At 38.5% G+C, this 16,827-nt stretch overlaps 1 protein-coding gene across 3 annotated transcripts in view; it reads left to right on the top strand.

Annotated features, from left to right (window-relative positions):
• The first annotated feature begins 1,367 nt into the window (after positions 1-1,367).
• LOC135715272 (tumor protein D54) overlaps positions 1,368-16,827 on the top strand; it is a 34,795-nt gene continuing 19,335 nt past the window's right edge. Inside the window, exon 1 of one of the 3 annotated variants that reach the window (XM_065238606.1) lies at positions 1,368-1,544. In XM_065238606.1, coding sequence (XP_065094678.1) covers positions 1,526-1,544 — 19 coding nt within the window. In that variant the 5' untranslated portion in view covers positions 1,368-1,525. Of the gene's footprint in view, positions 1,545-15,469; positions 16,676-16,827 lie in introns of those variants that run through there. The other 2 variants (XM_065238605.1, XM_065238604.1) reach the window with 2 other exon arrangements.

Here is a 16,827-nt window from a genome sequence, read left to right as displayed (position 1 = left end):
ATAATTCGCGATGATGATGATGCAAACGGTGATGTTTTCGTCCCGAAAGTACCGTTGTGTGCGTGGGCGAAGAGAAGAAAAAAAATATTCAGCATCGCTTACACCGCTTATGAAATGTTTACAAACCAAAGTCGTATAAGTCCAATTTTGATTCCATACGAGACGTTTCTGGTGAACCAGGGCCTCATTGCGCAAGTCGAAACGAAGCATTTCTTTTGTATGAACGCATGTATGAAAAAGTTCGTCGTTTCGACTTGGGAAATGAGGCCCGTAGTTTGGCGTTCGTAACGAATTTTTCATACAAGCAGCGGCTTCATTATGGAAGATGAAACGAAGCGTTTTTCGAATGCACGCTAGTATGAAAAAGTCTTTTGACATGCTTACATAATGTGGATCCTGATCTTTCATGTCATGAATGGAATTTAACACGTGGTGTTACCAACAATCAATATGAAACTAACGATTTTAAATTGGCTCACCACTTTAGTAGCCTATTGGTCCCAAGCAAACGATTAACGTACCCTATTCTAGTCGAAATTCTAGTACTACGCAATGTTTGTTTTGATTCGCTATGAAAGTTTGACAGGTAAAATGAGGGGTTATTGGTTTTTCCTATGTTTCGAGGGGTGATTCGACAAGCTTGGGACCGAAGATAGTACCAGAGGTGAGCCAAAAAGTTGAGCACGTTTCTTCTGGACCTACTTGTCTTAGAGTTACCTCTATGGTGTTACCATGTTACCTTAGCACTGTGCATTTTTTTCATTCTCAGAAAATAACTTTTTAACGTGAATGTTAGTTAAAAAAAAAAAGCTACAGAATGCCTTTTCATCAATTTCTTTTGATATTGTTGATAAACAGCATAATCATTAATCATTTCCGTAAAAGTTTCACGATTATTCTTTGTATGTTTGTCTGTGGTACATTCGGCTAAATGAAAAGCATTCCAGGGACGAACTCAGAAACGCGAACGCATGATCAAAAGTAATGGTTAGTCTCTTATGAATACCAAACACGATCTAGAACACGATATCAACGATAACTCACGTGAAAAATATTATATCGGTTCAACCTCAGATTCAATTTCAGCACTCCTACGCATCGACTGCGCAATAAAATAATGAGCATTACTCAACAATGCTTATTGACACAGTTAATTTGTAATTTTGTTTAGCAAGAAACTTATGCATTCACAAAATTTCGTAATCGCTAAGTAAAGAATCAAAACAAAAAAAAAATAAACAAATCTCGCTTTGCAACTTTCCCACAATGTAACATGAGCTGAACCTTATGTACAACCCTGCCGAATATTCTGTTTTGACGTTTCCATCGCAAATGCATACGTCATACGTCAAACACAAAAGAACACTCTTCGGTCGTGGTGCATTTTCTCATCTTTCGAGCGACGACACTTTGTACACCTACCGGAGTGTGAAAATTTAGTTATTTTGCCGATTTTATAAAGTGTATCGTGTGTAAATTGTGATCAATTAACAGCTGACTATTTGCTGTCGGAAGAAACATAAACATGGAGGAAACACCATCATGTAAGTAGATCGTATTTTGAAAATAATAATCATGTAGCCAAATGAATAATACCACTCGGCTGCTTCGATGTAATGTGAAATTACATTCAGATTGATATCGCAATCTTATAGGAGCATTTGTATATTATTATTAACGTATTTACCAATGCTTTCCTCACATTTGTTGAACGTAGGGCACACAATGAAAACGCCTACGTTTGTTTACCATTTGAACCTATTGGACAGTGTTTTCAATAAGATGTTCCTAAACAAGCACGAGGGGATCATAATGTACTGATATAATTTGGTATTATTCAACCAGATTGGAACTAACATAACTCTCTTTAGAACAGTAAGTATGACTCATATATGTTATGACATCTTAATAGCTGTATGTTCTTATCATATGAGTTATCAATCGATAGCATTTTTGAACGTCACATGGGGAGGACCTATCTCGGAATAGTTCCTTTTTAGAAAAAATCCCTTTCTCAGAAAGGGCATCCTGCGGTTTAGTAAATAAAATATTTCCGGAAAATGTTAGTTTCCCTAGAAAGGTTAACTCCTCCCAATGGGACTTTTTTAGTACCTATTCGGCGTTTTCAGCTCGGTTTTCAGTGCCATTTCATGGTTTTCATGTGATTTTGGCATTTCAAAGCTACTTGGCGTTTTTCAAGCCATTTTGGCCTTTTTAAAGTCAGGTTTGTGATGCAAGGTTATTTTGGTACAGTCATACCTCGATATAATGTATTTTTCGGTTTTTGCGGTGTAGCTACACCGGTACAGTGGTACCAACTAGAGAGGGTCTACACGGATAGAAATCCCCTTATACCTTTTGACAAATTTCTATTGCTGATTATTCATAAAATGTATAAGTCAACTAATAAGCAGACGCCTTACAAAAAGCTGATGAAGATCATGTATAAAAAAATGATGTGTATAAATGGTCACACATACCGTTTATGCGTTCTTATAGGACCTCTTTATCTGAGTACGTGTTAATTTCCAATTTGATAGCACCATCGTGTTTCCCATAGCCGGCGCCGGTGGTGTAGTAGTAAGCGTGACTACTTTTTCACCCCAAGGGGCTGGGTTCAATCCCAGCCGAGGTCGGTGGGATTTTTCTGAGGCATAGAAATCTCTGGTCACGTCTTCCTTCGGAAGGGAAGTAAAGCCGTTGGTCCCGGCCCATGTGTGTTTGAATGGGTGCGATATCCTACGCAGGTGTGGAAGCTGCCTTCCTGCACATTAGATTATCGTCAATGGATGGCAATCGATGTCTGTCGGTGATTGGCACTAGATTGCGGAACAGAGACCGACGTTAAATAAAGGAAAAAAGACGAAGAACTGTTTCTCATCCTTCTTTTACATAAGAAACACTATACGACAAAACAATCGATTTTAATGTGAACTTGTAGTAATCCTATGACCATTAGAAAAGCGAGTTTCTGGTAACCTTATTTGCTGTTTTGTGTTGATTCTGTGTCGCGATTCGCATCGTTCCATTTTGCTTTACTTTATGCTAGGGGAAACATGTCAGAAGGGTATAACTCGAAACGTAAACAATGACTTTGAACGTCGATTTCTCTTGAATGACCGCACACCCACGGAATCTGATTACACTAGTTCATAGAACAAACATTTCTCTGTCAGATGATTTAGTTAGTTTGAGTGGGTATGTAGTCATTCGTAAGAGACCGACGATACAAGTCATTGCTTACGTTTCGAGTTAGACCCTTCTGACATGTTTCCCCTGATTCCATGTGCTAAATGACATTTAATTTTGTGTAATTCAATGCCAACATTTCAAAGGGGCGTAATTGCTTTTGTAAACAATGGCGTCGATTTCTCGCAAATAAAAGCTCACTCCTCAAAATTAACAATGATAGCTGGTAGAGGAAGCATTCCTATAGGGTAGAGAACTACTTCGGTCTAATCGCCCATGTTGGGCCTATCGAGCAGAAAACTTCAAATAAATCCATGATTTCAGAGTTAACAAGTCAATTATGCGTTTGGTACGATACCTTAGTTAATAAGCTACGGAACGAAGTCAATGAGAACGCGTGATAAGAAGGTTTGCACCCATTATTCTCAAAAACAAAAGAAGCGCTCCGACTGAATCAATTTTTATGTTCATTCGATAGGCCAAAGTGAATTCATTGGCGTTTCAATGCGTTAGGCCGAGTTTGGCGTCAAGAAGCAGGGTTAGACTTTTGACAATATCTCAACGATTGGTTTCTCTTCATCAAATCTTCTGGTACATACAGAAAGGTAAATAAATTTGGAAGCCATCAGTAATAATAGCATTCCGTTTGAAGAAAGACTAAGTGCGGGTTGTGCTTAATAGGCTGGAAATGGGGTAGTTAACCCTACCTGTTGGTGTAATTAATTTTCATGAGTGAGCTTTTATTTGCGAGCAATCGACGGCTACAGCCATTGTTTACAAATGCAATTACGCCCCTTTGAAATGTTGGCACTGTATTTTTAGTTTGCATAACGTGCAGATTAGAGGGGTTCAAACTAAAATATGTTCAGATTACCGGGGGTTCACGGAACTATTTTCCAATTAAATGTAGAAAAAATGTCATAATGTAGAAAAAAAAGGTGGGATTCGTGACTCTCTAAGGTACTCTTCTCATTACTTGATTTGCCCATTGGTTACAAGTACCTACATCTATAAGCATACCACATTATCATACTAGAATCTGAGTTTGTTTGGATTTGCCTTATAAATTTGGCAGAGATTTAATGAGGGGTTCGTGGATTTTCCTACGTTTCGAGGGGTGCTTTAATTAGCTTGGGACCCAAGGTCTGGTACTTCCTGATCCAAAAGATTGGACTTGTTTCTCTGGGGTAATGGCTGGTAATGGTGGAGTTCTTGGCTGGATTCACTACCATTCGGTTTAAACTACGAATACATTCAGCTGACGTTGAAGAAAGTGACAGTGAGTGATTGAGCGGACTCGTAGAAAGATAACCGAAGACTTCGATAACCAGATGCACGTCGTTCAAGTACAGTAGAATTATTAACGGTCCCAGATGGCTTCCCTGAGAGTATATCTTATGTGGCGAAGAAGCTAGCTAATCTGCAATCGCCTATAGCAACCATTAGTTGGCGACCAGTAAGACCAGGAACCAACTTAGAAGATTATCGCTTACACCAAATCTTTTAGCTAACAATTTTTAGTTGCTGATTAGCTTATACAACCAAAAATTGGCTTATACAGGTAATTTTTGCCTGTATAAGCTAGTCTGTAGCTAAAATGTTTGTTGAGCTGGTGGAGTTTAACAATTTCAATGTAATGATTCAACTTGTCGAATACCGTGGATAGTTCACTCGTTCAGTCATGCTTTCGGTAATAAACGATGTGAGGCACAGCAGATTGGTGGTTTGGTGGTTGTAGAGTCACCAGCAGTAAATCCATGTTAATCAGCACTAAAATACTGCTTGCAATGAAATGGTCACAGTCAAGCATACCAGTTTTGGTGAGATCATTCTATTGTTATCTATAAATTAGGAATTTGGGGAATTATTTACATCACATATGATTGTTAAATTCACTCTTACATAATTAGGAGTGTTTGGTACGGTATGTACCCCCCCCCCCCTTGATTCACGAAATGCATCTTCTTCTTCATCTTCTTCATTCCTTTATTTAACGTCGGTCTCTGTTCCGCAATCTAGTGCCAATCAACGACGGATATCGATTGCCATAATGCGGACATCGATTGTCATCCTTTGACGGCAGTCGAATGTGCAAGGGAGGCAGCTTCCACACCTGTGTAGGATATCGCACCTACCTATAGTCGCTATATTCATAGTCTGGCGGATAGAATCTCGGGAACCAATTGGGTTCTTTAATTTTAAAAAAGTGTGTCGATTTTTATACATCATCTGAAAGAGCTTCGTTTTTTGAGAACAACGATATTTTTTTCGAAACCGTAGACTTTCATCTCGATTTTTAAATCAAAATTTAAAGAAAAATATTAACTCCACAGTTTGACACTAAACTAAGAAATTGACAGTTCGCTCCCATACAAAGTCTTACTGAGGGGCGATAAGATGGTGATATTTTCTAATGTAATCGCACTTATTTAAAATAGTTTCAGTGCTCCAATTGTGATCAAATTTCGGATTTCGGTTCCATGTTTTATGTAGATTACGAATATGCCTTTACCTCAATACCCTTAAAGAACCCAATTGAGCTGCCAAATAGCAAATCACGACCAACAACAGAAAATAGCACATCAGCTATTGCGAACAAAACTTCGGAAACCGTTTTCTTGTGACTCAAGGCTCGCCTATGCCATCTTTAGATTGGAGAAAGTTTCCCCTATCCGATGATGCTGGTAATTTACCTTCGATTGGCGAAGAAAGAATAATCAACGTTTTGTTTATAAAAGTTGATAGTACCTTTTCAATTATTGGTCTACAATATATTGGAAAGGTTCCGATTTTTGATAGATCAAAATTCTATCCACCTGCTATACTGCTTGCAAAAAGAGAACTACGATTTCATAATCACTAGCTCTAATAGCTTCGAGACAACACATAGTAATGTAATTCCTCGTTAGTTATCCACGGCTCATTTGCTTCCTTTTTTGTGGAGAGAAAATATGTGCGCAAATTTTCAGCATGAGGGAGGGACATACAGAATAAACGATGAAGCGCAATTAATAAGCTAGCAATATGTTTCTTTAAAAAATACAGATGGAGCTCCATCAGGTCCTGGGTTGAAGGACGACTTGAGCAGAGTCGTGGCCTTACAAATCATTTCAACATTCTCGATAAATTTTTCAAAGGGACGTAACAGCTTTTGTAAACAATGCATTTGATCGTCGATTTGGCGTAACTGGTAGCTCGCCCACGCATGCTAACACTACCATCATATAGGGGAAATTTTTCCCTGCCTGCTAGTGGTGTTAGTAAGCGTGTGCGAGCTACGAGTTACGCCAAATCGATGATCAAATGCATTGTTTACAAAAGCTGATACGTCCCTTTGAAAAAGTAATCGAGGTTTTACTGGAACGTTCCTGACTGTCACTTAATATCTCATTAGGGAGCATGCATTAAATACGTCACGCAAAATTTAGGGAAAATCCCCTTCTTCCCATATTCGTCTCGTTTTTCCTATACCTATAAGGCTGTCCACGAGACAGTTGCGATCAGCTGACTTTTTTGTTTACCAAGAACTTTTGACAGATCACAGTAGAACTGGCAGTTTATTCTCATATGAATTTCAGCTTTGTTATGTTTACATTCAGCACCATTAACACCAGATCACTGACACACTCTAAATTTCTAGCTGTCAGTTCCACTGGAAAACGTCTGTTGGATCACCTTATTGCAATGCTTGTCACATATTTGTAAATCCCCTTCCCTGATAATGATTACTCAGGTCGCTGCTGTCGTTTTGGTAAAATGGCCAAAACGGTTAAAATATCAAAATTGAGAGCAAACAAATCTTCCTGTGACATTACATTGAAAACTATTTCTGCTATCAGTGAGAGCAAACTGAAAACTCAATTTGATATCAATTTTTCCTGTTGATAACAAACCAAGTATTCAATTTGATGTTATTTTGTCAGAGCAAATGTACAGCAAAATGAAAACAAAATTAGGTATCAAATTTGTCAATTGCGTAAACTGAAATCATTATGATTTCAATTTGCTGTCATTTTGATGCTGGACTTTGCTCGGGTCTGTAGTGAGGAGTAGCATCAACTTCTTCGTTGAATTATTTCTTAATCGATGAGAGGACTCTCTGCCTTGCACGTTCACGTAGTTCCCGATGGATTTTGGGTGTATTTTGAATTTGCGCTGAATGCCTTGTTGAAAACGATAAAAGCATTGACGACTGACTCGCTGGTACATGTGAAGTCTCAGAGCAAGCGTGCGATACTTGGTAAGTATTCTCAATGCTGCTCTCTTGACTTCAACCTACGTAGCTCTTTCGTCTGCCAGGGATGGTGAGAAAATTTGCGATGAGCTCTTTTCGGGACGTATCTATCAATCACGTATGCCAAGATATGTGAAAAGGTTTGCGAGGTTGCCTCAACGTCATCAGGATCAAAAATGTTCTCGCAGTCCATGTTAGACAATACATCTATAATGCTACGGTGGTTAGCTTAACGGAAGTCATAAGAAACTGCTGTATTCTTCGAAATCACGAATCAAGTGTTGAGGACAAATTAACAGTAACAAGATGCCGTGGAAACGAATGGAGGCTCGGTCCAAACTACGGTTGTTTTCGTTAATTACATTGTTAATTTGAGAAAGTATGTATCGCTGCGCTATAGTTGTCTAGAAGACCAATAGCTCCTGAGTGAAATATAGAGCTCTCAGAATCTGCATAAAGAAATCCGCTATGGGATGATGTCCACAAAATGCCTGGCAGTCTAAAGCCACCAAAAATGAATATCTCATCAATTCAAGCTGAAAAATGCATTACGTCCTAAGTAACACTGATCGATTCTCTTCATCAACTTTCTCTTTCGTTAATAACCTAGATACAGATACAGAACCGTTTCTTGTCGTGTTTATCATATTAAAAGCTAATCTTCTTTCATCGATCTGTGTACTTAAAAAAGCTGGGAATGTCTTAACATGGCCTTGAGGATGCAAAGAGAAAATCGCGAAGAGAATCTGTCAATTTTACTTAGGACCTAATGTAATGTTCTGCATGAATTCTAGATGAATTTTTCAAAATCGATTCTCGCATCGTCTCATCGACTTTCCCTTTTGGTTTTACAAACAGATTTCGCGTTATTTTGGCGTCCACAACAGGGAATGTTTTTGCAGCCAAGTTATTAACGAAAGAGAATGTCGATCAAAGCAAAAAGAATCTTTTGAAAAGTTCGTCTAGAATTGGAATCGCAGTTCCGATAACTGTGAAAACTGACCGACACTGTGTATCAATGAGTTCATTATCCCGAACTCGATTAGGTGCAATGTACAGAGCGTATAAAAATAGTGTGCAAACATTAAAAATGGCAAAATCGGACAAATACCTAATATTCTTATACACTTAGAAATGATTACCGACTTCGGTAAATTTTTACCAAACTTTCAACAGCTGAACGTTTGACCCTCATTTCAAAAGCTGTTTCAATTCCAAAACACTGTCAGCCTTGTGTAAATAATCTAATCTTTCCATTGTGGTGAAGTTTTCCTTGTTTTGATGCTTTAAAGCTACTGAATTAAAATGCCTGGTTTTACCGAACTGTTGAAAGTTCGGTAAACATTACCGAAGTTGGTAATCATTTCTAAGTGTGTAGAGATCTCTGGAGAGTTCGAAACATCACCACCCCCCTCTATTAATTCGACTGCGCCACTGACCTACGCAACTCCACGCACGGACGTGACCCAATGAAGGCAACCTTCATGCTTTCAAAGAAAAATGGAACACAATAATTTCCGTTTATTTTATGGCTAAATACACGTTAACATAAATGGTTGAAAGCGAAATCATCACGTATGAAAGTATGGCGCTTCACTAAACAAAGTAGCTATAAATTGCCCCATCATGCCAAAAAAAATCGAACCGGAAAATGGAAATCGTCCACAGTAGCCAATCTGTTGAATTAAAGCGGACTTTAATTGGCTGTATCATCTGTTGCATCTCACCGGTTCGAACGATGAGCAACACTAGGTTGTATGCAACTTTTGTTTTCCTTTTTTATTCTATGTTTGCTGAAGTCCGTACCGTTAGCTAAACCGAATGACCAGAGTGTATGTTTGTATGTGTATTCTTCCTCCCCCTTCTCGGATCTCTTATTTAGTCTTCAGCTGGTCAAATAAAACAAGCTTCTCCATTTCGCGAATGTCTTCATGGGTTTTATTGTTATTTGGTTGCTTTATTTCCTCTTTTTGCCTATCTCTCCTCTCTCTCTATCTCGCTAAGTGGTGTTTTATGTTCCATGCAAAAACATACTCACGAAGGTAAAGCCTTATAGCTGCTCGCAAATTGCACGATGGTTATTACCTAACGTCAAGCGACCTATGAGCATAGTGTACCATTTGTGACGAATTTGAACTTCGCTTGTCATCGGATAGATACCGTCTCCCTATACAGTCGACGTCATCATCGATGCTGGCTATGTGGCTGCTAGTATACGTTCGATTGGCTTGTACTCACGTTGCCCTGCCAGCTCCACTGTGGACTACCTTCATGGTTTGTGAATGTGGCGCGGGTTCGGGTTTCGTATACCGTGTGACTCCGCTAGGCTGGTATGCACTGTTCTGTATTACACTCAATTTACTTTTAGCCGAAACTTTTACTGAAAGTTTACTAGTAAAGGACAACTTACTATAGACTTTGGATGGTAATTGTTTCTACATTTCAAACAATTCCTTACAATTCCTTGGTGATTATTCACTCGCCGTGTAGAACAGGCCTAAATCTACAGGACTTCAAATTAGGCTTTGAGACTAGTAAAATGCAGTTCTGGTAAACCCAGTGTAGTTTGGAAGATGTCGTCAAAAACATGTACATAAGACATCTAATACATGAATGTCGAGCAGTGAACGGGTACCACACGGTACATCATACAACTGATGGAATGACCTGGGTGCAGCAGTTTCAATGTATCAACTAGGGTAAACGCCCCCTATAGTTGCGGAACGTTAGAAGCGTTAGGTTTCAATTGATGTGTGTTGTGTCTTTATTTACATAACTATAGGATCCTAAAGGCCCAAGTGCAATACGGGCGGAAACGGAACGGAAACGCAAAGATTGTATGTTGTCAAAAATTACATCAAGAAGCCTAGCCGAAGTCGATTTGGTTCTAATTAGTTTTCAATCCGACAAGTAGGCTGCAAATCAAAAAATATGTGTGGTGAAATAGTGTTAGGTTTTGAACGCTTGTAACTTTGTCATTTATAGATTAAATTAAAATTCAAATACGCCAATCGATAGGATATTACATTACGAACCTACTGAAAAAAATATTTTTTTTTCCAATTTTACTGTTTACATTTGAAAAATGTGCAAATGTACAAATGATAATTGTATCACTGTTTTCATTAAATAAGCGTTTTTTCCCAAACCCAGTCATCATAATCGAGTACCACTTGGTTGCACATCGACAACCTGAAAAAAACATGAACTTGAACGATCACTTTTTCCGGGAAATAAGCAAACTACAATGTAGTAAAAAAAAAAGTTTAATTCCGTTAATTTTTTTTACCCAACTACTGCCCAGAGAGCTTTGAATTTGAGATTTCTGTGGGTGATTTACCACCAACTGACTGTAAAACATATCTGGTACCTCTCTATATGCAATTCGATAAACATCCGAAGTCCATCCTTTTTTACATATTCTGCACAAAAGATACTTTCTGCCCCGCCCCATTTATACAGAAAAAAAAACGGTGGGAAATCTTGTCAGGGGCGGGGCTTAGAAAGTATTTTTGTGCAGAATATGTAAAGAAGGAGGGCATCATAGAGAAAGAAGCTCTATCTACTATTTCCTATTGGGTTCTTTAAGGGTATTGAGGTAAAGGCATATTCGTAATCTACATTAAATATGGAACCGAAAACCGAAATTTGATCAAAATTGGAGCACTGGAACTATTTTAAATAAGTGCGATTACATTAGCAAATATCACCATCTTAGCGCCCCTCAGTGGGACTTCGTATGGGAGCAAGCTGCCAATTTGTTAGTTTAGTGTCAAACAGCGGTGTTAATACTTTGCTTTAAACTTAGATTTAAAAATCGAGATGAAAGTCTACGGTTTCGAAAAAAAATATTCATCGAAACTCTTTCAGATGGTGTATAAAAATCAACAAACTTTTTTTGAAATTAAAGAACCCAATTAGCGCATTAACTCAGGAATGCTTGTGTGGTTACGAGCCCGCGTTTCAATAAAATCCTATGTTGAGAATATTGTTCATTTTTTAGTATTTTTAGAAACTAGAAACTTAAACTTTTTCACCAAACACACATTTTTCATGTCCATATGTAATATTCATAGAAAAAACACGGCATACATTTAGACGAAGTGCGAAAATGACATGAATAGGTCCAACCAAAATCCATTAGATCTCTTATCGGAAGTGAATAATCACTGAGATTTTTTTTCTAATATAGTTTGCGGTAGTACACTATGTCTCTCAAAAATAATTACAGATAATATTCACTTCCAAAGAGATATACGTACTGTTTCAACTTGCACCGGTGTACCTTAACAATGATGTTTAATATCAAAACATTAAACAGGTTGAGAACCTGTAGACAAGCTTTTGCTCTGACTTTGAAATGCAATAGCTGAATCCTCTAATTTTCATTTAATGTTGTACTAAGCACCTACTTATTAGAAACCAAAGGTTTAATTTGAGAAAAGTCACAGTATTCTATTTTGCAATCATTCTACGAACACGCTGTAAAGTACATAATGATGATGCATGATAATGTTATGTTAGGGTTGTCCTCCAAATTGGAGAACAAAGAGGTGCTTAAACCCCTTTATGATCGTTATACCCCTTCCTCCCCTACTTCGTTGACATATGAACCAACATTTTGTTCAATATTTTAAGTACCGTCTTCTGACAGGTAAAACAACTGCCTGTTGCGTTATCATAAAATGCAATCTTCACTTTCTTCTCTGCTTCAGAAACCTAACTTAAAACTAATGATGGAGCTACTGAAAAAAATTAATGTATTTTTTGGCAATTGTTTTATCCCACAACATGCATGGCGTTTTTGTGTACTATACTGAGGTGCAAATTAACAAAAAAATGTGTGACGCAATAGTGTCAGATCCTATTGTAGTCGATGCTGATGTCAAATTTAGTGTACATTGATCACAGCAAAATAACTCAATATTGATCAACTCAAGGTAGGGGAAATTCTGTTAATTCTTAACCATTGCATTAAATTTAAATACATTATCTCATGCGTAAGATGAACCGTGGCCTGATTATGCTAACATGAATTGTCACGAGTTTTGAACCATAACCGAAACATTGAAAAACTTTAAAAAATTAAGATAAAGTATAATAATCAAAAATGCATGACATACCTACATCAATTTTGCGTAGTTCTACGTCATACTGCGGTCGTGTCTAGGACACAACCCTTTAATTTTTTTTTAATTCTCATGTGTTTTGAGGGATGTCGCTTGATGGCTTTTAGTCCAAGTCAAAAACTGACCACTTCTCCTGGGGTACCCGTAACGCGTCCGGATGTGTTTAGTGTGGTTCTGGGTACTTGATAGAGCCACCAGTGCACTTGTTTTCAAATTCATATGTAATTTGAGGTGTCGCATGTTGGGTTTCGGTTTAAGTTAGATGCTGGTCATTTCCCCTGGGGTATCCGGAACATATCTGGATGTGTCCACCCGAGCAAAGTCGGTTAACAAAATGAAAGCAAATCGATATGAAAGTTTGCAGTTCCTATCATAATGAATACTCATTTTGATTACAATTGTCACGACATTAGTCTGATATCATATTGTGCTTTCATTATGCAGTCAAGACATTTTAAATGAAAGCAACTTAACTTGAAGTTCTGCTGTTAACGTCTTGTTTAAAATTTAATTTAAGCTCATCTGTCGTTGAACTAACGATTTTTGTTTATTTGTTTTGTTTAACACATTTTAGGTCATTCGTAGCCAGCCCGAGGTGACATTTGAGCTCAAGTCTTTCAGCGTGAGAAGCTTGGATGCTAACCATTTACGCCAGGCCCGTATTCAGTCAAACATTATGAATGCAAAATCAGTAATCAAATTGATTTCATTGAAAGCAGGATTAGTTTTCCGTTTGATTCAACAGTGTAAAATTTAGCTCTCATTTTTGATGTGTTAACCGTTAAGTCAACCAAAATGAGATCAAATAGAGTATTCAAAATAACTTACATCATAACAGCAAATTCTGATTTCAATTTGATCTCTAACTTTGCTCGGGCAATGTGATCCTAGGCAGTGCTGCAAAATCTCGAAAATACACGGTGATATTCAAAATTTTGCTTTGGTCACTCATTTGAGCTAACAGTCATCGTCAAGGCAAGCCATGTCAATTGTCAGTGACAATGCTGTCAATGCTAAATTTATAACGACATAAAATGATTAAAAGACTTTCAATGATAATGACAAACCTCAACACTGGTCCTGGACACTTGATCAGAGGTGGCTACAGTACATTTTTGCAAAACCATCGTTCAGAGCAAAACAAAACAGCCAGCTGGCCGATCGTGTATTTCTTCATTACAAGCAAACGGCGGAGATAGAGAATAGGAAACATGTCGTAGCCCATTATTTTTCAAACAGTTGAAATTACATTTTAGCTGCAAGCTTCCATTGGAAATGCACATGATTTTCATCCATTATCAAAATCAATGGAATTCATCTGAATTTCACATAACATTTATGCGATCCCATTAAATTTATGTGATTTTGCAAATGAATTTCATTGGCCTCATAATATTCATGTGATTTTGTGGTGGGATTTGCTGCTATGTGATCACTGGAAAGTTATGTGAAATTCACATGGATTTCATCCATTAGATATGTGATAAATTTTTTGAGTGTATGCAATACACATCAAATAAATGCTATAATTAGCCAGAAAACAGCAAAATTCTACATGAAATAAATTTAAGTCTTGTCTGCTTCATTGTGCGAAAATGTGTTGTCGACTGCAGAAAACAGTTTAGAAATGTTATGACATTTTTTTCCGCTTGCCAGTTTATGTTTGTGCGTCTTCACTATACTGCCGCTCTTCGCATGTCGGTCCCATGGCAAAAATCAGCAAGCCGAGAAAATCGCATTTTTAGCTTGATTCGTACCATTGGTTCTTATGTGATGAGACAACCAATTTGGCTGTCTTTCCAAATTTTTTCAGAACAAAGTTATTGAGTTCATCCAGTATTAAGAAAATATGAGTGATCAGCTACCATTTGCATTATAAAACTCAGTTTTGACAAAAACTGCTATGGGACCGACATGCGAAGAGCGGCAGTATAGTCATTGCGCAAAGCATCAAATGTGAAGGAAAAACGTTAAACTCCAGTACTCGTGCCACCACTTCACTTGATACAAACACCAATGATCTTCTCTTTGAGTTCTCATATGATTTGACATATAACATGATGAGTTTAACACGATTCAGGCCGTTTCTAGACTCACGACCCGTATTCACCGGAACATGTTCCAGCCATATATCCGGAATCAGTTGACCGATTCCATAAATATTATCGTTCCCACTCAAAATGATGTACAAAAAGATACACCATCAGCGTTTCCTATGTGCATACCGTCCTGAAAAGCCTCTGAAAATCGCCCGCAAGCGAGCGAACAGACATCCAGTCGGTCAGATTCTCTCGCATGTGATCGTTCGCGAGCCTCAACCTTATTGCCTGTTTTGCTGTTGTTGTATGTACGCTCGATTATTTTTCTGGTTTCCTTCTATTTTCCTCAGCAGCTCCAGCTGCCCACACCCCACACGCCCCACACCGGCTGGTGCTGCTGTATGGTACTGTAAATATAGTGTGATGGAAGCAGAGCAAAATAGAGCTTTTTGCCTCCAGCTCGAATCCAGCCCGACCAGTTTAAGTCGGTACTTTGCCTTAGTCGCATGTTCACGGGTTTTTCTTCGTACCATCCGTTAAGAAGAATACGCGTACGTATTACACGTGAAAGTGATCTGCGACCGTTCGTTGTCTGTCGTGTGCGGTTGAAGATTCATGTTGACGGTTTATTTTCTCTCGAAAGTTCATCGAAGTCGATAATTATTTGAATTTAGTAGTGCGACCAAGTTGATTAGCTTGTTAGTGATGGTTTGTGGTTTCTGTAACAAACAAAAAGTTGTTCAGATGAAATATGATACCTGTATTCAAACCGGCGCCCGTTGGTGAATGTAATTTGCCAGGGAACCATAGGCTGTCTTCCACTGAAAAAGACGCAAATTCGTTTTAATAGTGATATTTTTTTTCTTAAACGAAGATCCACGTCTGAAACAAGTCAAGAGTGCCTTTAATGTTGACCGCAGCCAAATCTTTGCTTCTAATCGTTTGGCTGACCTCGGGATGAGTGAATGAGTCAACAGATGTAAATCAGTGAAAACCGAAGAAGCATAACAAAAAGTGTGGCCTAAATCATACGTCTAGGAATAAAAGTGAGGTTCCCAGTCAGAGTGAATGTGTTAGAAACGAAAGGAAAGTTTGCAAAGATTCCAACGACCGTCAATACCCCCCGTTACGTAAAGCATCCACCGTGTTGTACACAGTGCCAAGAAGCAGTAGCATAAAAGTTTCCTCTTTATTGACGTCTTTCTTCGTTTCTAATTCGTTGGATATGTACCGCTTCTATAAAGCTTTATGCCTTCAAAGACTTAGGAGGCAACAATAAAAAACAAGCGTTGAATTGCCAAGAAACCATACTCTTGGTCCATTCATCGCGAAATCTAAAACAACCTCTGCCATCACAGTTGAACAAGAGTAAAAGCCTAACGCAATACCTTCGGTTGTTTATTACAAACAATTACAACCAACATGCTGTCGTAACGAACCACCTCACAATCGGCGTTTGCTGCTCGCCTGCCAACTGCAGAATAAAAAAATAACATTATCTAGTCATAGGCAATTCACATTGGCGACTGAAATCGATACCACCCATCACGCGGCAATCATCCGTCAGAAAATGAGGGTCGGTGAGGATGATTTGTCCAGTCTGGAGTACATCGAGGATCCTTATATTCCCAAGCTCGACAATTGCATAACACCTTCTCTCGATGACATCACCGAGTACAATCCGGACGACCTAGGCGATGAACAGAACTGGCCAGAAGAAACCGAGTTCTACCTACGATCTCTCACACTGGACCAGATCCTGGGTGTCTCTTCCGACGAGGATATCGATCCGGAATTGGAAATGCAAACAGTGGAAACCGAATTCAGTCCCCTTCTGCATTCGGAGACATCTATGAATGGAACGACCTCAAATTCATCGAGCGAAAGCAGAACCGGCGTAGGGGTGATGAGAAGCATTCTGGCAAACAAACTGCTAAACGGTCGTACAAATAAGTTTAACTTGTTCAGTAAGAAACGGATACGGGACGTACGGGTGACGTTTATAGATTTTTCTAAACCTTACCTGGCGCGGATATCCAGTGGAGATAACTACAAAAGCTTTCTGAATATTGGGAGTGCTGTAGGTATGTAAAGCAATGTTTTTATTCATTAGCGGTGACATAAATTTAAAAAAAATTGTTGGTACACAGAAAATACAACAGCAGGGGAAGTGGGGCAAGATGGCCACCCTAAAGAATCTCGAATAAAATCCCACAGTGTTGACCAGAAAATAATT

This window comes from Ochlerotatus camptorhynchus, unplaced genomic scaffold (assembly GCF_037179485.1).
Source record: "Ochlerotatus camptorhynchus isolate MF236.1 unplaced genomic scaffold, CSIRO-AGI_Acam_v1.1 ptg000840l, whole genome shotgun sequence".
In the NCBI taxonomy this organism is placed as follows: domain Eukaryota; kingdom Metazoa; phylum Arthropoda; class Insecta; order Diptera; family Culicidae; genus Ochlerotatus; species Ochlerotatus camptorhynchus.
The sequence above is the reverse complement of the archived record's forward strand: the minus strand, read 5'-3'. Positions and strand labels throughout refer to the sequence as shown.